This window comes from Entelurus aequoreus, linkage group LG07 (genome assembly GCF_033978785.1).
Source record: "Entelurus aequoreus isolate RoL-2023_Sb linkage group LG07, RoL_Eaeq_v1.1, whole genome shotgun sequence".
Taxonomy (NCBI): Eukaryota; Metazoa; Chordata; class Actinopteri; order Syngnathiformes; family Syngnathidae; genus Entelurus; species Entelurus aequoreus.
In genome coordinates this window covers 38,313,424-38,340,690 of record NC_084737.1, presented here as the reverse complement: position 1 = coordinate 38,340,690, position 27,267 = coordinate 38,313,424, and the positions used below count along the sequence as shown (strand labels likewise).

General features: G+C 39.6%; 2 protein-coding genes across 3 annotated transcripts; one reads left to right on the top strand and one right to left on the bottom strand.

Annotated features, from left to right (window-relative positions):
- The first annotated feature begins 1,353 nt into the window (after positions 1-1,353).
- LOC133653809 (zinc finger and BTB domain-containing protein 39) lies at positions 1,354-15,612 on the top strand. Of its 2 annotated transcripts, none has more exons than XM_062053521.1 (5): positions 1,354-1,490; positions 2,065-3,112; positions 8,021-8,121; positions 8,635-8,988; positions 14,152-15,612. In XM_062053521.1, exons 2-5 carry the CDS (start codon positions 2,086-2,088, stop codon positions 15,082-15,084), a joined length of 2,415 nt encoding a protein of 804 aa, XP_061909505.1. In that variant the 5' UTR covers positions 1,354-1,490; positions 2,065-2,085; the 3' UTR covers positions 15,085-15,612. The 2 variants fall into 2 exon arrangements, with proteins under 2 accessions (XP_061909505.1, XP_061909504.1); XM_062053520.1 differs by having other exon boundaries at positions 2,062-3,112; positions 14,152-15,610.
- An 81-nt stretch (positions 15,613-15,693) lies between these two features.
- gpr182 (G protein-coupled receptor 182) lies at positions 15,694-19,611 on the bottom strand. Its single transcript, XM_062053522.1, has 2 exons — positions 19,490-19,611; positions 15,694-18,061 (listed from the first exon to the last, which is right to left on the bottom strand). Exon 2 carries the CDS (start codon positions 18,043-18,045, stop codon positions 16,963-16,965), a length of 1,083 nt encoding a protein of 360 aa, XP_061909506.1. The 5' UTR covers positions 18,046-18,061; positions 19,490-19,611; the 3' UTR covers positions 15,694-16,962.
- Positions 19,612-27,267: the final 7,656 nt, after the last annotated feature.

The following is a 27,267-nucleotide window of genomic DNA, read 5'->3' as shown; positions in this document are numbered from 1 at the left end:
AATGAACAAGTTTTTGAATATACTTGTTTTTTTAATTAGAAAATGTAAACACATTTGTTATTGTAAGCGTGAACATAAAATAAACAGAAATTGCTGAGACAGTGAGGCTAGTGATGTGCGATATTTTTTTGTGTGCTTAAATTTTAAAAGTTGTGTATTTTCAAATAATATCACATCTATCTAAAAACCAACAGTAAAAATATAAGAAAAAAGAAAAAAACTTAGGATGTAATTAGAAAAAGCTGAAACCATTAAACTAATATTTAATAAAAATGTACTTAGTCACCTATGACACAAAGTTTTGTCTTTAAATATATATATTTGTTTTTAGTATTTTGGACTTTTTTAGTCAGCGGCCCTTGGTGGAAAAAGTTTAAACACACCTGATCTAAAATATTAGAAGCTCTCAAAATAAAAATTGTATATTATTAAAAAATAAACCAAGTTTAGGTGGTTAATAAAAACAATTTCAAAAATACTAATTTAGGAATGATTTGGAAAAAACACAACAACCATAATCAACACTGTTAAATGTGTAACTGAACATTAATATTTTCGTACAGGCAGAATGTTTGGCACACCAGGTAATGTATGTACACAATTGTATTAATGATATATTTTATTCTATTCTTACATGAGAAAAAAAACAGTCGGTATGTAATGAGAAAAGCTGAAATGTTCTAATAATTAATAATAATATACTTAAGCACCTATAATACAATGCTGACACAGTATTTTTTTTTTTTTTTTAGCATTTTGTAAATAAAATAAATATATATATATCAATATGGCCCCTACATACCGTAGTTTTACTTTTCAGTTTGCGGCCCTTGGTGGACACCCCTGAACTTAAGTATCAAAAGTATTGACATTATGATTTGAGGATTGATATTAAAGCATAATGTGTCGGCGGTATCAATTTTTCAGTATCAATCTGCACACCACTACTACAATGTCAGCTGGGATAGGCTCCAGCTCACCTGTGACTTGAATGAGGACAGGCTGTACAGAAAGTACATGTATTATAATTATTGTTTTTATGATGTTCTTACATAATTTATGGCATAATAAACTAAAGTACACTGGTAATATGACTGCTTAGTATTGTTAATATAGGTCCTGTATTTATTTCCAGTATCATTAATTTGGCCTACTGTGACACCACTTGCTCTTCTTTAGCACCATTTAAGAACTTTGGTTGTGGCATTTAAAATATTAAAATATTAATCATATATCATGTATATGTGTACCTTTAGAAGTCCACATTTTATTACTGCATCCTGCATTTCTAATCCGTATTAATCAGTTTGTATTTGTGTTGCATTCTAAATTCTGCCTGAGGAGGGCGTCAAAACAACGTGACAGGATTTGCTTGAGGACGTCATAATCATGCGACAAATGTTGCAATTTGTTCTCCTCCTTTGTAATGGCCACTTGAGTACCCTGTAAACATCATAAAGAAGCAGCCTAAATCAGCACCAACTTAATGGGTAAGGTTGTATAATGGCACCATCGCCACATTCGAACGACGAACAAGATTTTGTTATTGATTTTTTTGGCAACGAGTTTGTCATCATTAAACTTAACGCAATTGTATATGAACTACTAGACAAGAGTACCAGTCATAGCTCTGTTTGGTCCCTGTTTGAGATTACTCACATTCAAAGTGACTCATTAGCGTCAAACCACTGATGTAATGTAATCGTTATGTGCTCTTTTCTTTAAAAAAAATACTGCCTAGTACTGTAATATTGTTAGTAGAATTTAGATAGCACTAAAAGCCTTTATATTGTTACTTCATGTTGCGTGGAACATGAACATACAACACTGTGTGCATTAGGGGGAGCTAAACGCAGTGTGGAGCTGCTATATTCCTCGTTATAAACACTTGAAACACGTAAATGTATTGAATAAAACAACTCTCAAAATATTCCAAATAGAGTGGTGGCCTTAAAAATTGGGCTATAGTGTGAATAATTGTTTCTCTAGTGAAAGGACGTGAATTTCCAAAAATCAATTACAAACTATTTCTGCTTTGATGACTGACACATGCTCCTTCAGTAGGGCTGTAGCACAGCGGCAGGAATGAGGATCCAGCTTCAGGGTCCAGGCCATGCTGCCGGCCTCCTTGCTGAGCTGAACCGCTGCCGCCAATCCCGCCGTTACTGCGATGTCTTCATACAAGTGGGCAACCGCACTTTTGCGGCGCACCGTGCTGTGCTGGCCTGTGCCGGGACGTACTTCCACAACCTGTTCGCCCGCACTTCGTCCACGTCCACCACTGCCATCTCTTTGGAGCTTATTTCCCCAGCCAACTTTGAGAAGCTGCTGACTTTCATGTACACTGGAGAGATCTTGATGGATCTAATATCTGTTGGAGTTATTTATGAGCTGGCTGAAAGGTTGGGTGTTAGTGAGCTTGTGAGGACGTGTCACGCTACTTTCCCAGACCTGCAGGGCTCCGTGTTGTCAAACACCAGAGCAAATAATTCTGGAGACCTCCCAGAAGCCACTGTAGTTGCTGCTAGCTCTTCGGGGGCTGCCATTAGTACGGCCTCTGTTTCTGCATCCCCTGTGGGTTCCTCTGCTGCCTCCTGCTCGTCTTTGTCATCGCCATCTGCCCAAACTCCTGCCGCTGCCTCTTCACCTCACATTCAAGCTAGGGGAGCAAGGGTGGGCCAAGAATCCACTGCTGGGGCTTTGGATTTGAAGGTAGAAGACATCCAGTCTCATGTAGGCTACGGGCAAATGTCTGCAGAGGTACCAGCACGATGCCCTTCAGCCATCGGTAGCAGTAACATGCCACCCTTGGAGTCTGTACTGAAGGGGGAGCAGAGACTGGAGGAAGTGGAGAAAGTTGAAGGCAACAGAAGTGAGGAGGTGACGAGAGATTTGGTGCCATCCGCTTCGTCCTCCTTCCCAGACTCTTTGGTGCAGACATCTTCCTCAGGGGTGCCCATTGGCAACTTGCAAGAAGGGCTGGAGGAGAGGGGCGTGGCTGACGTTCGGAGGGACAGTGAGTTGTCCTATGAACCAGGAAACGAGGAGGAAACACAGACTCTGCAAAGCAACAGCACAAATGAAGAGGTGGAACACTGGAGGCAATTGGCAGGTAATGATTTTATCAATCAATCAAACGTTATATATATATATAGCACTCCTCTTGCACAGGCAAGTTGCAACAGTGCTCTACACAAGTAAAAAAAAATAAGAGAAGAATGCACACACACACAGCACTATTGACAATAACAAAACCTGGCATGGCACTGACCGCCACCTTTTGAGGTGTCCAGACTAGAGACAATTAAAATAAAAAATGTGTTTAGGGTATTTAATGAAGATAACAGTTTGGTGCCAGAGAACCTCAGGATCCGCTACAGTTGATACAGTAAAACGAGGTCAGCTAGATAAGAAGGCAGAAGGCCATAAAGACATTTAAGAACTAATAATAGCACTTTAAAATCGACGCTGAAGCAGACAAGTAGCCAATGCACCGACTTTTTAAACTGGTGTAATGTGCTCCCGCCCTCTGGTTCCTCATCAGCACGTGTGCAGCTTTTTTTGTGATAATTGTAGATTTCTAATATTCTTTTTGGGAAAACACTTGGCTTTCCAAGTAAAACCATAATGACCAACACTAAACTACAGTAATGTAGTAGGGCTAAGTATTCATTAAAAACACAGCAGAGGTATAATTTAACAAGTATATTTAATATTTTTGGCCACTGCAACATTACACAGTTTCAATAGTAACACTTTGTTTGAATATAGGAAAAAAAGCACTGCACTTTTTTTTTAAATTTTGCATATCATTCACAATCATTATGAAAGATATGACAACGGATGTTTGTTTTTTAATGCATTTTAACTCGTAAATAAACATAAATAAAAGTCCACTTACAGAGCAGCCAATGGGAGCCTCTATTCCGACCATAAAACCCAATGAAAAACTATCCAAAAAGCGCCAACAATACTTAATTTACATTTTGTGACTTGAATATTACCAAAGTATTCGTAATATTGTTATTATAAGCGCTAACACAGATAAACTATTTATAGCGGTGCCATGATCATTAGAGATGTCCGATAATTGCTTTTTTGCCGATATCCTGTATTCCGATATTGTCCAACTCTTAATTACCGATTCCGATATCAACCGATACCGATATATACGGTCGTGGAATTAACACACTATTATGCCTAATTTTGTTGTGATGCCCCGCTGGATGCATTAAACAATGTAACAGGGTTTTCCAAAATAAGAGAACAACTTCAACTCAAGTTATGGAAAAAACTGCCAACATGGCACTGCCATATTTATTATTGAAGTCACAAAGTGCTTTTTTTTTTTTAACATGCCTCAAAACAGCAGCTTGGAATTTGAGACATGCTCTCCCTGAGATAATCCTGATACCCACTACAACTGTGGGAAATACTATACTTTGACTTTCACAAAGTGCATTATTTTTTATTTTTTTTAAACATGCCTCAAAACAACAGCTACAAAAACAATCAAGGCACACAGCTTCAGTCCAGAGTATACTAGAGTAATAAAGTAAACAATAACATAGTCCCCCTTTAGTGCAAGGCTGCTTGGTATACTGTATAACAGGAAATTATAAACTGGGCTCAATCTGCCCTGCTCTCACGTATTTGTATGAGTAACACAAATGTGCTGCAAGCGAGTGGTGAGTGCTTGAAGTGGCCTAGCAGTCAGCCAGAGCTTCTGAAATGCTGCGTTGAGACAGGGCACCTCCGTTCACTGCAAGCTGCAAAGTGTGCGCCATGCAGGGCAGACTATCGACACCAAACTCCACGGTAGCTTTTGCCATAATGCGTGCGTTGTCCCTGACCACAACGTGAGCTTTCGCCCTGGGGTGATTTTTGTTGTATTTTTGTTTTTTCTCGGCGGAGTCTTTAAGCGACAACTGTGTGGTACTCCTTTTTTTCGGTGTTTGCTTTTCATCCATCTTCCGCTTGTATTCATCGTGTATCTCCTTATTATTCTTGAAGAGGTGGGAGATCAAATTCCTCGTATTAAAGGAAGACGTCTTGGTTCCTCCTCGCATAACCAACTTTTTGCAGACATTGCAAATTGCCAGTTTTTTATCGGTCAGAGACACTTTAAAATAATCCCAAACCATAGACATGGTGTCGTTAGTCAGTCATCGAGAGAGCTGGCTTGTTAGCCACGGCTACAGCACCGGCAACAACACACTCTTCTTGTTGTTATGCTCCGCTCGCGGCGGTTTGATGAGGTCATCAAGCGTCGCCAGTAAACCTCTCATGCTGCAGTCGTCAACTCCTGTGTTGTGTGCGGGAGATGGGAGAGGGGAGGGGCTGCTGACTGGGAGACGCATCTGCTCTGTACTTCCCCCTACGTCCGTGTTTTACCGGATATGTACCGCTCCGTACAGCGGCGTTTTAAAAAGTCATTAATTTTACTTTTTGAAACCGATACCGATAATTTCCGATATTACATTTTAAAGCATCTATCGGCCGATATTATCGGACATCTCTAGTGATCATATATATCTACCATGTGCCTATGTTTACATCATCTAGTGTTAAGCTGCTTCATCGCTCTCTTTGCTCATGAAAATTTATTGTAGATCAGAAATCATGCCTCTCACCTGGATAGTAGAAGGATGAGGATGTAATCCGATAAATTGGTACACTTCGACAGCCCATTTAGACCCGGTAATGGCGAGAACGGTCAACCCCCCTTTTCTTCGCGAGGATTATGAGTCATTTTTCATCTAAATGGTAATATGGTAGAAATCAGTGATGTTTTTGGCAAAAAAAGCGAAAGTTGTGATGCGTTTTTTTAAATTATCATGCCTAAAATAATGAAATATACATACATATTAAATGCTTTTATAAATGTGCCTGTTACTACATTACATATATACCTACAGCATGTATATAAAACCTCAATGGAGGTGTTTGGATGTTTTTTTTTAAAAAAAGGCTTTTATAGGCAGCATAGAGCAAGTCCCATAGGCTCCATTGTAAACTGACTTTTGGTCACATTTATTTTAATTTAGAATGCATACAACAAGAAAAACATATGTGTTCTTGTCTTACATAAATATTGTGAATGATGGGCAAAATTCCAAAAATAGTGCAGTTCCCCTTTAAATGATTCTTTGGCATACCACTAGATGAAGCAGTTTGAGAATCACTGGTCTAAACGACAGGAACTAAAAGCATGGTTGAGCTGTAGGAAATTCAATGCCATCCATGACTTGATGTGTAAAATGCAATTAAAATGGGTGTCTATTTGTCCTGTGATTTTGTATTACTACCAACATGCTAAACAGAATAAAAGTACGGTTACACTTAAGCAATGTAACATAACTGAAAATGAGTAAGAACTTACCAAGAAACTGATTTTATTTAATGTTACCCATCCGCCATGTCTCAGCTATTGCTGATAATTGACTTCCTGTTTGTGTTGACATTTACAGTAACACATGCCTTTAACATTTACTAAAACAAAAAAAATCAAGAAAGAATCATAATGATAGCTTAATAAATACTATTGTTGTCAAACAATTACTTTTTGAAATCTGATTAATTACATGCTTCAATTTGGATTAATCATGATTAATAACAGGTTATATCACTTGTACAATTAAAATTAACTTAAAAGAAGACTTCAGTATTTGGACAGAAATGCCATTTCATAGTCAGAATGTCATCCAGGAATATTTTTTAAATATTTAACTTGAATGCACATCATTTTTTTGCTCAACACAGTTTTATCTAAAGTCCAGTCAGTGTATTTCGAAGTAAAATTTGCCAATAATCGCAGTCTCCACTCATTTTGACATGCATTGACCTGATCACTGACGTTATAACAACCAAAGGAACCTTTTAGGTAACCATCCACAGTTAAAGTAAAGATAATAAAATAAATTGCATGATTCATTTGCGTATATACCGTATTAATGTGATGATTTATTTGTGATTAATCACAAAGGTTAACTTATTTTTTGACAGCCCTGATAAATACTTAATTTATTAAATAGTGAAATTAATACGGACAGAAACATTGTGTAAAGAGTAAAAAAATACAGAATAGAGCTGTACACCTAGCTTTTTCACTTGTAGCACCGGTGATACTAAATGAAAATAATTTATAAATAAATGATAAATGGGTTGTACTTGTATAGCGCTTTTCTACCTTCAAGGTACTCAAAGCGCTTTGACAGTATTTCCACATTTACCCATTCACACACACATTCACACACTGATAGCGGGAGCTGCCATGCAAGGCGCTAACCAGCAGCCATCAGAGGCAAAGGGTGAAGTGTCTTGCCCAAGGACACAACGGACGTGACTAGGAAGGTAGAAGGTGGGAATTGAACCCCAGTAACCAGCAACACTCCGATTGCTGGCACAGCCACTCTACCAACTTCGCCACACCACACAGACCTTTTTTTTGTAGCACCAAAAACAAATTATAGCATTATGAAATGTCTTAAATATCACAATTTCAATATTAACACTCAAACAAGGTACACATGTGCACTCATACATATAAACACAATGCCATCATAAGGCTGACTGTAACGCTCAATTAAACACAGAGAAAATTCCTAAACTGTGCTAGCACAGTCGCTAACACGAGTGTAGGGCTGGACGATATGGATCAAAACTCATTTCCCGATATAGTTTGGCCTATAAACTAACCAATAAATGGAAATATCCGTTGACGAAACTAGATATCTCCACCATGCCTTAATTTTAATATTTTCAGGACAGGTACCAGCAAGTAAGAAAAGTAGGTTTTGCATTGCAGAATCCCAACTTAAAAAAGAGAAAGCCTTGAAAACAATATAACTAAAGTCAAATATAATCTCCAATCTTCTTTAAAAAAAAAAATTAGTGAAGCTGAATTATTCAGCTAACACAACACAAAATAACAATATGTGAAATGAAGTGCACTAGTTTAAGAGGGTAAGTGTGCGTTCTTTTCAGAATTCTGGATTTTCTTAATTGCCCTTTTTTGCAGGCGATATCATCGAACTAAGTGATGATGAGAACTTTATGGAGGATGATGAAGATGACCTTGTGTGTTTGGAAAACGGCGAGAGAAGCAAGTCAAGCCAGCAGGTATTATTTATGTTAGTGAGGAAGAAAGAGTGTTTAGACTTAGACTTGGAAAACTTTATTGATCCACGAGGGAAAATGTTCCACACAGTAGCTCAGTTACAAAGGATGGAAAAGATAGAAAAGAGGGCGAAAACAAAAGGTATAAATTAGACTTAAAATGTACAATAGTAGCAATATAAAATATAACATATATGTAATATTTACATATTATATAAACAGTATATAATATATACTGATTATATTATTATATTATATTATATTTTTCTATAATATATACAATATATAACAAACCCCAATTACCATGTACAATATTACAGTATATGTAACAGCTGCAGCAAAAAAAAAGGGCAGCATAAAAAAGGAGTAGATCCAGCAAAAAATATACATTTTAAACGAAGAGAGGTAGCTAACAGAAGTGGTCAGGTAATAGACAAATATCATCTATTGCTGTATGTCGAGTTTGATACTGTATCAACATTAAAGCATTAAACATGACATGTTTGTTCTCTGCAGGGCCCAGCAGACACACTGTCGTGTAAAGCCTGTGAAGCTTCCTTCCTCGCAGATCCGGCTGCCATCAGGCGCCATGCCGAGAGCCATGTGACCGAGATGGGCCAATGCAGGCTGTGTGGTGTCTTGTTTTCCGACCACGCTGCCGCAGTATCCCACTCCCTCACTCACGTTGGGGTGCAGCTTTTCACCTGCGACATGTGTCACCTAGAGTTCCGCAGCCAAAATAAACTGTTGCGGCACCAGCGCCAGAGCGGGTCCAGTTACACGTTACCACAACGGGCCCTGACCGCCGACAGCCAAGGCTCTGAGTGGCGGTGTGGTGTGTGCACAAAGAACCTCAGCAACGACTTCCAGGTTGGTGAAGACGCTTCTATCCTCCATCGCTACACACAAAGAGTGAAAAGATTATGAAAACATGCCTCACTATCATGTTTGCTGTGCTATTTTTTTTCTTAATAACACCAAGCTGGTATTAAACCCTGAAGCAGTAGAGCAGGGATGTCAAATTCATTTTTATTGAGGGCCACATCACAATTATGGCTGATAATATTATCAGATAATGTTAAAGTGTAGAACATATGCAATATCTGGGTTATAGTCAAGTGACCTTCTGGGTTTCGGGCGATGGTCTAGACCAGGGGTCGGCAACCTTCAGCATACAAAGAGCCATTTGAGCCAATTTCCCCCCAAATAAAACCCACCTAGAGCCACAAACTCTATCCGAATCCTAAAAAGACGATGACACCACTTATAGTTTCTTTACACTTTTGCTATAGAATTTATGATTCACATTTTATTTCTGTGTATAAGCAAATCACCATATTATTTTGAACACTAGAAAGAAATACAGTGGTCCTTCCCATATTATTTTATTTTATTTTTTTAAATCAACTCACTCCAATATTCTGAAGGCATACAACTGCAGCATATTTCATTTGACTAAAAACGGAAAACAACAACCTCGTCATCAGTGAAAGCAAATTAATCTCTCCATGAAGCATTTCATTTCTATTTTCATCAGAAATGTTTCTCTTTTGGGCAGCACGGTGGGAGAGGGGTTAGTGCGTCTGCCTCACAATACGAAGGTCCTGAGTAGTCGTGAGTTCAATCCCGGCCTCGGGATCTTTCTGTGTGGAGTTTGCATGTCGTCCCCGTGACTGCGTGGGTTCCCTCCGGGTACTCCGGCTTCCTCCCACCTCCAAAGACATGCACTTGGGGATAGGTTGATTGGCAACACTAAATTGGCCCTAGTGTGTGAATGTGAGTGTGAATGTTGTCTGTCTATCTGTGTTGGCCCTGCGATGAGGTGGCGACTTTTCCAGGGTGTACCCCGCCTTCCGCCCGATTGTAGCTGAGATAGGCTCCAGCGACCCCGAAGGGAATAAGCGTTAGAAAATGGATGGATGGATGTTTCTCTTTTTTGATCCGTCCATTGCTAGCTTGCCGGATGTTGCCCGCTAAAAACAATACAATTGCATGGCAGCAAGAGATGAAGCATAGGGGCTGTGACATACATTTTGATCGACGATATATTAAAATGTTTTCTTTTCATATGACAAGTTCCCAGAACTCTCCAATATGATAACTATTAAATTAAAATAAACTAACTAAATAAAATAATATAAATTATGTAGCCATTATTTGTTGACATTTTGTTTCAAAGCCAAAGAGAGCCAAGGAGGCGGCATGAAAGAACCGCATGCGACTTCAGAGCCGCGGGTAGCAGACCACTGGTCTAGACTGTTCCAGATTCGATCCCCACTTCCACCATCCTAGTCACTGCCGTTGTGTCCTTGGGTAAGACACTTTACCCACCTGCTCCCAGTGCCACCCACACTGGTTTAAATGTAACTTAGATATTGGGTTTTCACTATGTAAAGCGCTTTGAGTCACTAGAGAAAAGCGCTATATTAATATAATTCACTTCACTTCACTCTAGAGCTGCATTAGGCTGCTGTTTATTTACCTGAACCAGTGTAGATTTGGGTGTATTTTGAACGGTTTAGTAGCAAATATATAAGCGATCCTGAAAAAATTATTTAAAAGGGGATGAAGTGGATTTATACACTCTTAAGGAAAAAAAATGTTCAATGATTAGAACCATTTATCATCACCAGTTACTGCTCGCTCCAACACAATCAATTCATTCGACACTCACAGTATTTAGAGAAGAAAATATTGGAGGTACATCATGTCTTTTACATCTGCAGTGGTCCACAAATGAAACAATAATCTGTGAAAGACAAAGTTGGATTTATTCGTGCCCCGGTAAGTTGTTTTTATGGTGTGAAGTTTACATTTTGTCTCATTATTTAGCTATAAATGTGCCTGTTGTTCAGCAATGTTTGCTCATGCTAGAGATATCAAGATTCAGTGCTGTTGAGCCTACGATAGATGTATTCATCTACTTTACTAATACTACTAAGGATATGTTCTTGATCCGTGTGAAATAAAGTACTTGGCTTTCCTGCACAACAAAAACATCTAAGCTTTTAGTTTCTGTTATGAAAATGGCCAAAGAAAATACAGTGGGTTGGACTAACAATCACAATATTTACTACTAGGAATTAACATGACATTAGTTTATTTGCACAAGCAGGTCCTTGTACTTATATTTAGGCATATCAACCGCAAAATAACAAACTAATACGATCTTTTGTCCTTTGTTTACGTTTAGTTTTGCTCTTAAATACAGCTAATATAGTAGAAAATAAACTCAATTGCATCGCAGAAAGTTTCTCAAACAAATCAAATGTTCAAACAAACATTTTACAAACTGATCACTGCAGACACAAGCATGGTCCAATTGTATTCCACAAGATGATGAAAGTGATATTTTTAAGAGCCATTTCCTTCGACGCACTTTCGCTTTTCCTTGACTTTATTACCACTTATTTTGGGATCCTATGAAAGCTCTATCCTATCTGTCTTTTTTGAACGACTGGAACACCCAAGAGCACAACAGCAAAAATGCATTTTGTGATCAAACTTTATACTCACTCTTACTTCTTTTAATGCTATGCTGAAGCTGCTTGACCATCGTGTGAATTAAGCCGCGAAATGTGACGTCATGCAACCCTCCCGTTGCATGTTCAACATTTTTCTGTCAAAATTGAAAGAACATAGCCAGAAAGTGCTTTTTTATTTTCAGCCTTTTGCAGGCCACATAATGCACCGGGTGGGCCTCATAAACTGTTTTGGCGGGCCCGCAACAAAAAGATCTCGCTGACCAAATAAATGGCGTGACGGACCCACCATATAAAGTGACATCGCGGGTCACATTAAAGTTATGGCACGGGCCACATTTAAATTATGTGGCGGTTCACAATAAAATTATGTGGCGGTCCACAATAAAATGATAGGCAAGCCACATTGTAAATGATGTGGCCGGGCAGATTTGGCCCCCGGGCCTTGAGTTTGACTCGTGTGCCGCAGAGGATTGATTTTAAATGTTACCACATTATTTGGTTCATACCTTTAGGGGCCAGACAAGCACATTTGGGCAAGATTGGTTGTTGAAAATGTCCACCGTCAAGCAAACATCTTTTGCATGAGCACAGGCTGTACTTGGCAACTAATTGTAGATGATGGCAGCGTTTGCTTGGCTTGGACTCGACTTGCAGACAATGTTGATTTCTCCAATGAAGGCTTCATCGTGTCACACTATACCTTTTACTTTCGCTTTCTTTTTGCCGCCTAAAGAGTCTTGCTCACACCTGGGAGACATTACAGTGTCAAAAGTGAAATAATAAGTGCTGTTATTCTTCCTCTGAGGTGCTGTCGCGGTTTCACAGAACCAGTTCCCCACACACACACACAGGATGCTGTATCCTTTTATGCACTGCTCTAACTAGTTCTCAAGCCAATCTAGCGTTTAAGTAACAAAGTGAAGTTTTTCATAATTTATAGGAGTGCATTTGTACCCACAAAAAGTCGCAACAGGGAATGTTGTAAAGCGAGGACCACCTGTAGTGACAGATGTACAATGTGGTGTACCTATCTTTGAAATCAGTTCAGGAAACAGTTACCTTTTTAAACAGCTTGTTGGTGCTGCAAAGCACATCTACATGCATGTGCCGCCACACAAAACACCAACGCCCGTAAATCTCTAATTTTATGTATGACACAAATCAAAAAGCTTAGTTTTTCCTGTTTAAGCAAAAACATGTCAACGTTTTGGAAAATCTTCCCTTTAGGTTGTTGTTTTCCAAAAGCTCCCTTTGTAAACATAAATACCTGTTTGCACCCTTCCATTTGGCTACTTATTGTCTACAAAGTGCTTCTTTACCAAACATAACAATCGTACTTTTTTCAAAATTAATGATCCACTATTTTTGTTGACCAGGTCTTCCTTCAGATGTAATATATGAGTCATTTTCTCCGTTGTCCAAATTTCCTTTATAGTGTATTATGAGTAGGAGGATTGAGTTTGTAACAGTGTCTTGTGATGGCTTTCCAACAAGTTGTAAAAATCACCTTAACCAAATAATGATCCTGTGTCCATACAAATGACATTATGTGTCCCATATATTCATAATCACACATGCATTGGAATATTATATCCTAGCACTTAAGACATGACCGAGTGTACTTCTTTCCAAAATTATTTCAGCTTTGCAGATCTTCGTAAATATGTGTATGTTAATGTGAGTTTAATATGGCTCAGGTATTAATAATATTTTACTTTGAGTCTTAGGTGTAATTTAAACACCCTCCATAATTGTGAGCGAGTAGAGGTAAAACAAGTTTCACATATGGAAGGGTGAAACTTTTTTTTATGTTTTATTATGTACTCTCCCACAAGTATATTTTGTTTTGTTTGTTTATTATTATTTTTGCTTTTATATATTTTTCCAAAATTTTGGGAACAAAATACAATTGTATTTCTTTTAAGTTTTGCACTGGTTTAACTAAGATATCTTAATTTTTTAATCAAGTCTCTATATTTGTTCCCTCTAAAAACTCCAAGCAAAAACACTGTTTGCGTGTGGATAAAAGGCCAAAACTCATAAAGAAAATATAATTTTATATTATTGAATATTTTCTTTAAAAATGATTGAACAATTAAAAACATCCATATTGACGTGGACATTGCCTTAGTTCAGCAATGAATCATTTTATTCGGTACTTTACATGACATCATTGCATTGAAGCTCCTAAAGATGAAGTGAAGTGAATTATATTTATATAGCGCTTTTCTCAAGTGACTCAAAGCGCTTTACATTGTGAAACCCAATATCTAAGTTACATTTTTAAACCAGTGTGTGTGGCACTGGGAGCATGTGGGTAAAGTGTCTTGCCCAAGGACACAGCGGCAGTGATTAGGATGGCAGAAGCGGGTATCGAACCTGGAACCCTCAACCAACTCTACCACCCGAGCTATACCGCCCCAAAGATGAACCCATTCTGAAATGTCTAATGCTTGAGTAAAAGCCTCTCATATTGCTGACAAATTCTTGCTAGAATTATGAATGAAAATACCACCACTCCTGATTAATATTGTGCATCTCTCCTCAGACGGTGAGGGACCACATTCGGAGCCACGTGTGTCCCCAAAGCTTGAGCTGTGGCGTTTGCCACCTTCCTCAGCACTCCCTGTGCTCGCTGCTGTGGCACGCCCTCACCCACCTGGCGCTGCCCGTCTTCACCTGCCCGCACTGCGCCCGATGCTTCGTGGAGCGCCCCCTGCTGGAAGTACATATGGCCGCGCACGCTGAGGAGGCAGCTGCCTTGGAGCAGGAGGGCTACAGAGTAGTAACAGTAGGCGGCGGGGGAGAAAGTGTTTCAGGAGGGGAGGAGCTAAACTGCTTCCTGTGCCCTCAGACATTCCCTACCTCCACCGCCTTTCTGTGCCACCTCAGCCAGCACACCTCTGAGGTCCCAGAGAGCGGAGGAGGAGACGCCGGAGGTCACGGATGGTTAGGCAAGCGTAAAGCTGAGCAGCCTTTAGAGTGTCCACAATCTTCTTGCTCCTCCTCCTCTCCACGAGAGGTCGCAGGGCTTGTAAAAATTAGCAACCTGAGTCTCAACTTACCAGACAAGTATTTTCAAGGGCTGACCTCCGCGCCCCTGACCAATGGGAGCCCCGCACAGGACGGGGGCACTGGTATCCGTGGGAAATGGTACCGGTGTCGCTACTGCGGTAAACGCTTTGCACACTCGGGGGAGTTCACCTATCATCTGCGTATCCATACCGGGGAGAAACCCTACCAGTGCAAGGTGTGTATGCGCTTCTTCAGAGGACGCTCCACCATGATCTGCCACCTCAAGACCCACGCCGGCGCACTCATGTACCGCTGTACCGTGTGTGGCCTCTACTTCTCCACGCTGAAGATGATGTCGTCTCACTTGGAGCTCCACAAGGACCAACTGCCGGCCGACTTTAACATCGAACAGACCTTCATGTACAACGACCACTCGAAAGAACCGCTGTCCTCCATGGACACTTGATCTAGATCTAAGAAAGAAGGCAGAGTCGCATTTAGCATTATCAGGATTGATTCTAATGTCTTCATCGTAGCGTAGCAATTCTTCTCCTTCACTCACTATTTGCACAGTTAAAGGAAATCATGTGTGTCTTCAAAATGAAATGATTGACTGTAGCCTGACCCCATAATCATGGTACTGTAACAGTTATTTAGGATTTGTTTGTCTTTATACATGTCATTCTCTTTGTAAAGTGGTCTGACTGCCTTTATTAAAAAAAGTCATGAAAGAAGCTGTATCAAATGATTCCCACTGTGCTCACGCCCGATCCTGCACAAAAATGGCTTCCATCATAAGGCCAATGACAACTCAGCACATTTCTGCCCCACTATCATGGACCCCTCGGCCTCCAGCGGGTCTGGTGACCTTTGCCCTCTTAAAGCCCTGCAGCCTCTTCCTGCTATTGTACAATGTGTGGAGTAACACCACCTCTTCCTCTCGCTCTACCTTCCAATCATTCAAACTGTCGATGGTGGCACATTCCGCTTTGGGAAGTAAACAGAACAACAGGAAGTAAAATGAACGCAGACAACAAAACAGCAAAGAATCTCACTCAAGTTTTCCAAAATCTGGAGTTTTATTTTTACATTATACAAAGCATCAGTCTTAAAGAGGAGGATGTATTCGGCAAGAAATGAGTCACGTGACTGCGGAACGTTTATCTGGTTAGATTGAAGATGTACTTTTTAGTCAATCAGCAGTTTGTTTACAGTACTGTTAAGGTTTTGGTAATGTTGCAATAAATTCATATTTATAGGGTTGGATATAGATTTCCTGCATTCATCTGTTTAGCAATATTAGGTACTCTTATACAAAAGAAAATATATATATATATGGGTTTTAAATCGATGACTGGTCGCTTCGTGAGTATCTGAGATGACCATATTTGGAGGAGAGGGCGGGGCTGGAGAGGAGGACAGCGTTGCCAGACGTAATCTAATTAACGTATTTGTAAAAATGGCAATCATGTACGATCATTTCACTTCTTGGAACATGGTTATTAGAAAACAGATAGCATGCACTGTGCCTGATGTTAATTGCGTCACGTGACTCTTTAAAGCCAAGTAAGTGTACTTTCCAACAGTGCTGTTATAGTTTATTTAAAGGTAAATCACGCCACATCATATACGATTTGTAGTCATTTCTTATTGTAGCTGATGGTCCTAAGTAACGGTTATATTCAATATTTTTCCCTTAAAATACGATAATTTTCAGCTTCTGATGCGATAATTTGTCATTTGCCATATAGCAACACTGACGGGTCAAACAGAAACAATTAAAAGTTGGACATTTTTACACTCTGTGACTAATATTATCACGGCTGTCACTAATTTGCTAAAAAAAAAAAATGCCCACACTTAAAATTGGTATCACGGTATGACAAACACCGGAATTGATTACGTGGACCCCGATTAAACAAGTTGAAAAACGTATTCGGGTGTTACCATTTAGTGGTCAATTGTACGGAATATGTACTGTACTGTACTGTGCAATCTACTAATAAAAGTTTAAATCAATCAATCAATATGTTTGCCCATACTTTAAAACCGGAAGTGCATTCTTTAAATCAGCCACCAGGGTGCGCCTCCACTAGACCAACAAACAAATTGTGTGAACAATTTTGCAGAACATGTTCGGATGTTGTTGACAATTGAAGTCACCACAAACATATCACAAATCACCTCTTATTTCAATAACTAAATTGATTCACAAAAATTGAACCTTGGGCCGTGCAGAAGGAAAAAATCAATTTGAAAGTAAACTTCTTTCAACAGTCAGTAGAGATTTCAGTCGCCACCTTTGATGCAATTTTCTTCTCAAATGCTCTTTTTTGGGGGGGGATCATGATCCCACATCAGACTGGCTGGTGCTGGCGTTACTCAACTTGTGCTGCTTCCCTTTATCGCCCCCTCCTCCATTTGCAGCGTTGGGCTGTGCGCCCCCATTGTCTGTGGCACTCTCTCTGGGTATGTGGCTGACCACGGTGTTGATGAGGTTGTCACGGAAACTCTTGCTGAGGAAGTTGTAGAGGATAGGATTGGCCACGCAGTGAAAGAGCGAGAGGGTTTGCACCACACTGTAGGAAAAGTAGATGACCTCCACCACGTTGCAGCTGAAGAGGATGGGGTGAAGGTCGTCTATGATCATAAGCGACATGACCAGGTGGTATGGCAGCCAGCACACCACAAACACCAGAGAGTAGACATGCACCAGCCACACCTCCCGCCTACCCTGCACATCCGGTGCCGTTTGAATGGCCCGAGCGATCAGCACGTTACAGGTGATGATAACAGAGGCAGGGCCCAGGAACTGGAAGATTAGACACAGGAAGGCCACAGACACAAACCACTCAGTGTAGTTGTTTTGAGGCAGCATGTAGCAGCCTGGCTCGTCCCACTCCAGAAGATCCACATGGATGTTTTCCAGCACAGCCAGGAACAGGGAGAGCAGCCACACGCCACCGCAGACAGCCCACCGGCGCCGGCCCACCACTGGGAACAACGCCGGAAAGGAAGGCCTGGTTAGAGACAAGTAGCGCTCCAAAGTCATGAGGGCCAGAAAAAAGGAGCTGCTGTAGAAATTGATCCCGTAGATGAGATTGGTGAGCTTGCAGAGCAAGCGTCCCCACAGCCAAACCCTGTTGACGGTCACCTCCATCATAAAGAAAGGCAGGACCGCGATCACCATCATGTCCGACAGGCTCACGTTGAGGATGCAAAAGAGGACGCCATTGGCGGAGTGGCGTCGTCGCCAGTTGACCCAGACCACCAATGTGTTCTCCAGCAGGCCCACCACGAAGATGAAGAGGTAGAGCAGGAAGAGGAAGATGCGACGGTACTCTGCGTCCAGCTCCAGGGTGCACTCGTGGATGAACCACGGTGTGCCGTTCACAAACAGCGAATGATTGTATTCGTCGTCGCCCATCGTCTACAAGGAGAAGCTGAGGACAATGTTGCTTAGCTTTACACACGAAACACACACTGACTTTGTTAATGGATATTCTCATTCATCAAGTCAGTGTGTTCAGGGCATTCAATCCATCCAAACTGGACTGTTCAGTTTGTCTCATCCGAGCAGACTTTATCAGTTCATGCTCATAGACTCAGATTGGTCAGATTTAGTCTTAGGACTCACAGACTTAAGATTCGTCAGATCTAGTCTAAGGACTCACAAATTTAAGATTGGTCAGATCGAGTCTAATGCTGGTACCAAAGCCCCAACTATTCACCCTCAAACAAAAGAAGAGTGTGCAGAGGCAAAAATGGTTTTGACCTATTGTGATGTGAAAGTTAGAGCATACATTGTTGGGGCTGTGGCACCAGCATTTAGACTAGATCTGACCAATAATGAGGACCAACACTAGTTCTGACCAAAGTTAATGAATTCCAAGACTAGGTCTGACCAACCTAAGTCCACAAGTCCTTCGACTAGATCTGACCAACCTAAAAGTCCACAAGTCCCAAGACAAGATCTGACCAATCTAACTCCATAAGTCCCAAGACTAGATCTGACCAATCTAAGTCCATGAGTCCCAAGACTAAATCTGACCAATCTAAGTCCATGAGTCCCAAGACTAGATTTGACCAATCTATGTCCATGAGTCCCAAGACTAGATCTGACCAATCTAAGTCCATAAGTCCCAAGACTAGATCTGACCAACCTAAGTCCACAAGTCCCTAGGCAAGATCTGCCCAATCTAAATCCATAAGTCCCAAGACTAGATCTGACCAATCTATGTCTATGAGTCCAAAGACTAAATCTGACCAATCCAAGGGACGGCGTGGCGAAGTTGGTAGAGTGGCTGTGCCAGCAATCGTAGTGTTGCTGGTTACTGGGGTTCAATTCCCACCTTCTACCTTCCTAGTCACGTCCGTTGTGTCCTTGGGCAAGACACTTCACCCTTTGCCTCTGATGGCTGCTGGTTAGCGCCTTGCATGGCAGCTCCCAACATCAGTGTGTGAATGTGTGTGAATGGGTAAATGTGGAAATAGTGTCAAAGCGCTTTGAGTACCTTGAAGGTAGAAAAGCGCTATACAAGTATAACCCATTTATCATTTATATTTATAATCTAAGACCATGAGTCCAAAGACTAGATCTGACCAATCTAAGTCCATAAGTCCCAAGACTAGATCTGACCAATATAAGTCTATGAGTCCCAAGACTAGATCTGACCAGTCTAAGTCCACAAGTCCCAAGACTAGATCTGACTGATCTAAGTCCAGCATGAACCGCTGAAGCCTTCTCTGAAAAGAGGCTTAACGTCTTCTAAGACAAACTGAACCGTCCGGTTGTGATGGATTGAATGCCCCGAGAACACATTGACATTCTTCATTGACTTTACACAAAACATGGACCAGGTTAAACATACCTTATTAGAACGATTTATGAAGAGGACAAATAAATTCCCCCTGATGCCTTCTTGTCTTGTGGTCTTCAAAACCAAGAGTTGTGTGTTCAGACTGCAGACAGACACAAGGTGACCCCTCTCTGCTCCAATGTTGGCAGATAACTGAGCAATCAAGCAGCCTACCCTCCCATTACACACACACACACACGCACACACACACGCACACACTCGCACACACACACACACACACACACGGATCTAACAGGACATCCTCTGTTGGTCCTGCAGCAAAGGACAGAGACCTTGACTCAGTTGGACACTAAATGTGTTTAGTACTATCAATACTGTTATCAACAACTTGCATGTGTTTACTTGGTTAGTATTTTTTCGTGAATTACACAAGGAATGGGAATGATGAATGGATACAAACAGTTATCTAGTGGAACAATGCCAGGAAATGGAAACAGAACTAAGTGGAAAGAAAAGTATGTGGCGAGGTCACACAGATCACAAACACTTCCTAAAGATCAGTGAGATCACATCACATGTTGAAATAACACAACTGAGGTGTAAAATAAACACAACTCTGCATCTTTCCATCAATCTACAACTGGCATTGAAGATTTCAATAATGATTTCAGTAACTTTTATTTTGAGCTTGTTGTTCACTCTTTTGTGCAACTATATGGAAAGGCAAGACAAAGTAATTCTGCCATTGATTGGTCCTTTTTTAGACAGCTGCGGAATCAATGCACTTTGCTTATCAAAAAGGCCAAATTGGGATATTTTTGGTCCGTCACCACTGAGAACCTCAACAACCCACAGAAATTTTGGAAAGTGATTAAATCTCTGTCTGTGACTAAAAACACAGCTACCGTAATTTCTGGACTATAAGCCGCTACTTTTTCCCCTCGTTCTGGTCCCTGCGGCTTATACAAGGGTGCGGCTTATATACGGCCTGTTCTTCTCCGACACCGACGAAGAGGATTTTGGTGGTTTTAGTACGCAGGAGGAAGACGATGACACAATGATTAAAGACTGACTTTTCATATACCGGTAGGCTGGTTATTTTGATAACGTACAGGCGAGCACTTTGTATTACTTTGCACCGTTGTATTATTTATACTCTGCACGAATGCTGTTCGCCATGTCAAAGATGTGAAAGTTTGATTGAATGATTGAAAGATTTATTGTTAATAAATGGGACGCTTTGCGTTCCCAAACAGTCCTCTCTGTCCCGACAATCCCCTCCGTGGTAGCAGGAACCCCTATATACTACGGTAATTACACATCAAAACCCTGCGGCTAATAGTCGGGTGCGGCTTATATATGGAGCAATCTGTATTTTCCCCTAAATTTAGCTGGTGCGGCTTATAGTCAGGTGCGGCTTATAGTCCGGAAATTACGGTACTCTTCCCACATTTGTACTCAAAGAATCAGTGCCAGTTATGATCGAACTGAAGTTTTGAATTGTTTTAACAAACATTTTTTATTGTCAACTATAGGGACTCCTTGAACAGAATCTCCCACGTTTTCTGGAAATCCTTTTAATTTTGCTCTGTTTACTTGTCTTAAAGTGTATACAGCTCTAAAAACATTAGACCACAGAAAGAAAGTTTGACCTGACTTGATCAAGCTTTATTTTTTTAAAGCTGGCAGCTGATTTTATAGCAGAGGCCAATTTCAATTATTTTTAATCTGTCAATTAAAAACAAAGACATTCCATCAGTTTGGAAATCTGCTTTTGTCCTCCCTTTATTAAAGGGAGGTGATGCAGCAGTTCTTTGTAATTATAGGCCAATATCAAATGTATGTGTCTTATCAAAAATTCAGGAATCTCTTGTTTGTGATCAGTTGAAAGAGTTCCTCTATTCAAATACAATTATTTCTAAATATCAATCAGGCTTCAGAAAAAAGCACATCACAATCACTGCCTAAATGAAGGTGGTAAATGACATCATTGTAAAGCTTGATAAAAACAGTACTGTGCTTCAGTTTTTATTGATCTCTCCAAAGCGTTTGACACAGTAGACCACACTATTTTAAAACGCAGGCTGTTTCTCATTGGACTGTCAGAACATACGGTCGCTTGGTTTTCAAATTATTTAGAAAACAGGAACCATTGTATTAAATACGAGGGCCTTTGCTCTGAATTTGTCACTGTTCATAAAGGAGTGCCTCAAAAATCTGTTTTGGGGCCTCTCTTAATTGTCTTGTACATCAATGATCTCGAACAACATTTCTCTGATGCTAATATGCATTTATATGCTGATGATACAATTGTTTTTTGCTTTGGATCATCTCTTGAACAGGCTGTTAATTCCCTGCATAAAGCTTATGTTGCTGTGCAGAATTCACTTATTTACTTAAAACTGGTTTTCAATGCTGACAAGACAAAACTTATGCTGTTTTCCAAACATAAAAAGGTGCCCCAAACTCCCCGAATAGTGTCCACTCTTGAATAGAATATCATAGAAGTGGTGCATGAATATAAATACCTTGGTGTTTTAATTGATAACTCCCTCACTTTTAAACCTTTTATTGATAAACTGGGGAAGAAACTAAAACTTAAATTGAGCGGTGCTAGATTATGGGGGTCTTTTTATATGAATGCTATTCATTCCTGTTTTCAGATGGTGGACTTTGTTTACCATGCTTCTTTGATGTGCATCACAAACTGTAGAACCATGACACACCAGTGTGACTTGTACTCTCGGGTGGGATGGCCTTCTCTCTCCACTAGGAGACGGTGTCATTGGTACATTTTTATTTACAAGGCTCTTCTGGGACTATTGCCCGATTACATTTGTACACTGATTATACACAGATGTGCGGACTCTTATGCACTGAGATCCAACGATCAGCTGTTGCTCTCTGTCCGTTTTGCCCGCTCTGAGCTGGGGAAACAAAGCTTTTGTCTATGCAGCTCCTTGTGCTTGGAACATGTTACAAAGAGATTGGAGGCTGACTGAATTCTTATCCTGAAATGCTTTTAAATCAGAACATTTGAAGGAGCCTAAGTTATCTGTAACGGTTTTACTTGATGTCCATCCTGTCATTGTAATGTGTAATGTGAATGTAATTTTATGTGTAACTTTGCTGCCTCTAAGGTTATATATTTATGAACTTTTCTCTTGACTTTCTATTTTAGTCCTGTCTTCTTTAAAAGATTGTTCCCATTAAATAACAGTGCCAACCTACCCCCATAATGTGTGACAACCATTCCTGTGATAGGGTTGGTTGTCACTAAGTGGGAGTGTCTTATAGACTATCCATCCATTTTCTACTTTTTGTCCCTCTCGGGGTTGCGGGGGTTGGCTTGAGCCTATCCCAGCTGCATACACCCTGGACAAGTCGCCACCTCATCGCAGGGCCTACACAGACAACTAAATAAAGGAATTTCTGAAGAAATTGTGTGTAAATGATCCAATGCTGAAGTTAAATTGAAATGCTGATGGAATGTAGAATGAATGTAGAAATAGTTTGAATGTAGAAATACTTTGATTGCAGGAATGCTTTGAAAGTTGAAATGGTTTGAATGTTGAAGAGCTGTCACCAAACTGAAATGCAAGTGGAATGTAGACATGGTTAAAGGTTAAAACAGTTTAAACGTTAAAAGGGTTTGAAATTTCAAGAGTGGTTGATGTACTGAAATGTAGTATGAATCTTGAAATGCTAAATGTTGGTATAGTTAAGAGTTAGCATACTTTCAAGAGGGTGCAAAGTAACACACTTTATCATGAAATATTATTGGGCAAATTGTACAAATTTGGAATACGAGGAGTGGCTCATGGGAGGGTCAAAAGTTACCTGAAGGACAGAAAACAGTTTGTGGAAGTTAACAATTGGAAGTCTGCCTTACTTTACGTCAGCTGTAGAGTACCACAAAGATTGGTCCTTGGACCAATACTGTTTCTCATGCACGTTGATGATATTACCATAGTCTCCAAACTGTTTAAATCTATTTTATTTACGGACGACACAACCCTATTTTATTCAGGACAAAATATAAAGGATGTGTTAGAGGTGGCTGAAAACTAATTAATCAAAATTAAAAGATGGTTTGAAGTAAATAGATTATCCTTGAATACTTGTAAAACTAAATGTATGACTTTTAGTAGTAGTAAGAAAAGTGTGGATGGCCATATGTCGAAGGAGTTTAGATTCAAAGAACAAAGGAGATCAGGTTTTTGGGTGTTAAGATTGATGAACATTTGTCAAGAAAATCACATATTAATGATACAAAGGCTAAAGTATCTAAACGTATTTCTATTTTACACAAAGTGAAGGATTTTCTAAATCAAAAAGCAGTGTAATTCACTGATCGTTCCATAGCTAACATACCGTATTGAAGTGTGGGGTAGTGCCTGCAAAACATATTTAAATCCAATCTTCCTTCTGCAGAAAAGAGCCATAAGAGTCATTACTGGAATTACATACAGGGAATCCACAAATTCAATATTCAAATAGTTAAAGTTATTGAAATTTCATGAATTGGTAGCATACAATATCTTGAAAATCATGTACAAAGCACATACACAAATTATTCCAAACAACATTCAAAACAGATTTGTTAAAAGAGAAAGTGATTATAATCTAAAAGGAACTGAGATCTTTACTAAATCGAGATTTAGAACAGGATAAAAGAAATAAGTATTTCAATTAAAGGTGTTAGTTTATTGAACTATCTTGACAGTGAAATAAAACAATCTAAGTCTCCTACTGTATTTAAAAACAATTAGAAATCATAATGATGAAAATATATGACTTGGAGTAAATTGTTTTCAAGTTTAGTTATGAAATATGTATGTTATGAATATATATATATATATATATATATATATATATATATATATATATATATATATATATATATATATATATATAAATGGGTTATACTTGTATAGCGCTTTTCTACCTTCAAGGTACTCAAAGCGCTTTGACAGTATTTCCACATTTACCCATTCACACACTGATGGCGGGAGCTGCCATGCAAGGCGCTAACCAGCAGCCATCAGAGGCAAAGGGTGAAGTGTCTTGCCCAAGGACACAACGGACGTGACTAGGAAGGTAGAAAGTGGGAATTGAACCCCAGTAACCAGCAACACTCCGATTGCTGGCACAGCCACTCTACCAACTTCGCCACGCCGTCCCTATATATATATATATAGTCTTCTGAATTGAACAACAAATGTAACTGTATTAATAGGGTGAAGATATAAGTTTTACTTCTTTCTGCTCCTTTTCGTTCATTATTTATTTTAAATGTTATGTTGATTGTTTTTTGTTTTACCTTAAATGAATTAAATGCGCTATATATACACAATTAGCTAAAATGCTAGCATAAAAAGTTAACATGCTAACAGAGGAATAGCTAGCATACTCTAATGCGCCAAATAACAAATCAATGAGTACAACATTAGCTAAAATGCTAGCATAAAAAAGTTAACATGCTAATATTAGCATGTTAATGTTAGAATGCTAACGGGAAACTAGCACACTTTTAAGATGGTGCCAAGTAACAAAATCCATGATTATTAAGTTCAAACGTACAAATGTAGCTATGCCAGTATAAAACGTTAGCGTGTTAATGTTTGCATACTTCCAAGATGGCGCCATGTAACATAATCATGAGCTGAGCATTTTGGTTTTGGAATTTTTGGAATCAATTTAGAAATGTGGGAATTATGGAATGTAGAATGATTGTCAATTTATTTAAAAAGGAATTTCCTGAATTTCGGGAAAACTGGGAATTTTTTAACAGAAAATATCACATTTGCCCTAAATGAGATGAATGAGTTGGTGTTTGGAATTTTTCAGTCAAGAAATATTGACATAGTAACTAACCTGTTGTAATTGATAATTGGTATTCCGTAATTCCTAGAATTTTGTCAAAATCAGGACGTTTTATAGGAAAAAAAGAGGAACTTTGATGTCTGACTAAGTGATTTGATGGTGGAATGTTTGGAATGGTTTGAAAAATGTGGAAGGATAAGCCAAAATATTAAAGAGTGGAAATAGTTGCTTTGGAAAACCGTGAAATTCAGGAATTTTTTGAAACCTGAAAGATTGGTAGTTTAAATTTGCAGGATTGTGGAATGGTTTGAATCGGTTGAAAAATGTGGGAATTGTGGAAGTGCTGAAAATGGCCCATTCATTTTGAATGGGAAAAATGTACCGGAACAATGGGAATTCTGGGAAATTTGGGTATTTTCAACTTTTCCCTCAACCACGAGTACATGACCATTATTGCTCACCTGAGACGGGATGCATACGAGACTCCGTAAACATTGCGCCCAAGTACAGATTTTGTGCTAAATTATAGTGCATACAAAACTAAACATTGACATGCGCAAAGGGAGTAACATATGATAAAACAAGGCGGCAGCTAAAGGACTTCCCCATCGATCCCCTCTTTTATCACACAGGAAAAACCAATTTCGGTGCTGACGTAAAAACCATGTGACTCGCGTCCCATATGTGACCAGAACAAATATGCTATGGCACTAAGACTGTAGTGGCCATGAACAGTTAACTTCCACAGCAGGGTGCCCAAAGTACTGCATAGGGGCCATCTGTGGCCTGTGACTTGATTGTCATTGGCCCTTATGCACATTACAAAAAAACAACAAAAAATATGAAAACAGCAAGAAACACAATGAGATAAAGCCAAAATTTTGACATCAGTCAATAACAAAGACACAAAGTTTTGTCTTTTAAAAAACAAAAACAAATTTAACACACACACACATACATATATATGTATATCTATATATATGCACACATACATATATAAACACACATACATATATATCCATATAAATATGTATATATACAGTCGTGGTCAAAAGTTTACATACACTTGTAAAGAACAATGTCATGGCTGTCTTGAGTTTCCAATCATTTCTACAACTCTTATTTTTTTGTGATAGTGATTGGAGCACATACTTGTTTGTCACAAAAAACATTCATGACGTTTGGTTCTTTTATGAATTTATTATGGGTCTACTGAAAATGTGACCAAATCTGTTGGGTCAAAAGTATACATACAGCAATGTTAATATTTGGTTACATGTCCCTTGGCAAGTTTCACTGCAATAAGGCGCTTTTGGTAGCCATCCACAAGCTTCTGGTTGAATTTTTGACCACTCCATGTGTATGTAAACTTTTGACCATGACTGTACATATGTACTTATATATATACACACACACACACACACACACACACACACACACACACACACACACACACACACACACACACACACACACACACACACACACACACACTAGATAGCATCAAAACTATGAATGAACACAAAAAAAAAAAGGTGAACTAACTGAAAACACATTTTATAATGTAGTTTCATCAAAATAGCCACCCTTTGCTCTGATTAGCTCTTATTACTGCTTTGCACACTCTTGGCATTCTCTCAATGAGCTTCAAGAGGTAGTCATCTGAAATGGTTTTCCAACAGTTTTGAAGGACTTCGCCGAGGTGTTTAGCACTTGTTGGCCCCTTTGCCTTCACTCTGCAGTCTAGCTCACCCTAAACCATCTCGATTGGGTTCATGTCCGGTGACTGTGGAGGCCAGGTCTTCTGCCGCAGCACTCCATCACTCTCCTTCTTAGTCAAATAGCCCTTACACAGCCTGGAGGTGTGTTTGGGGTCATTGTCTTGTGGAAAAATTCATGCTTGTCCAACTAAACGCAAACCGGATGGGATGACATGTGGCTGCAGGATGCTGTGGGAGCCATGCTGGTTCAGTGTGCCTTCAATTTTGAATAAATCCCCAACA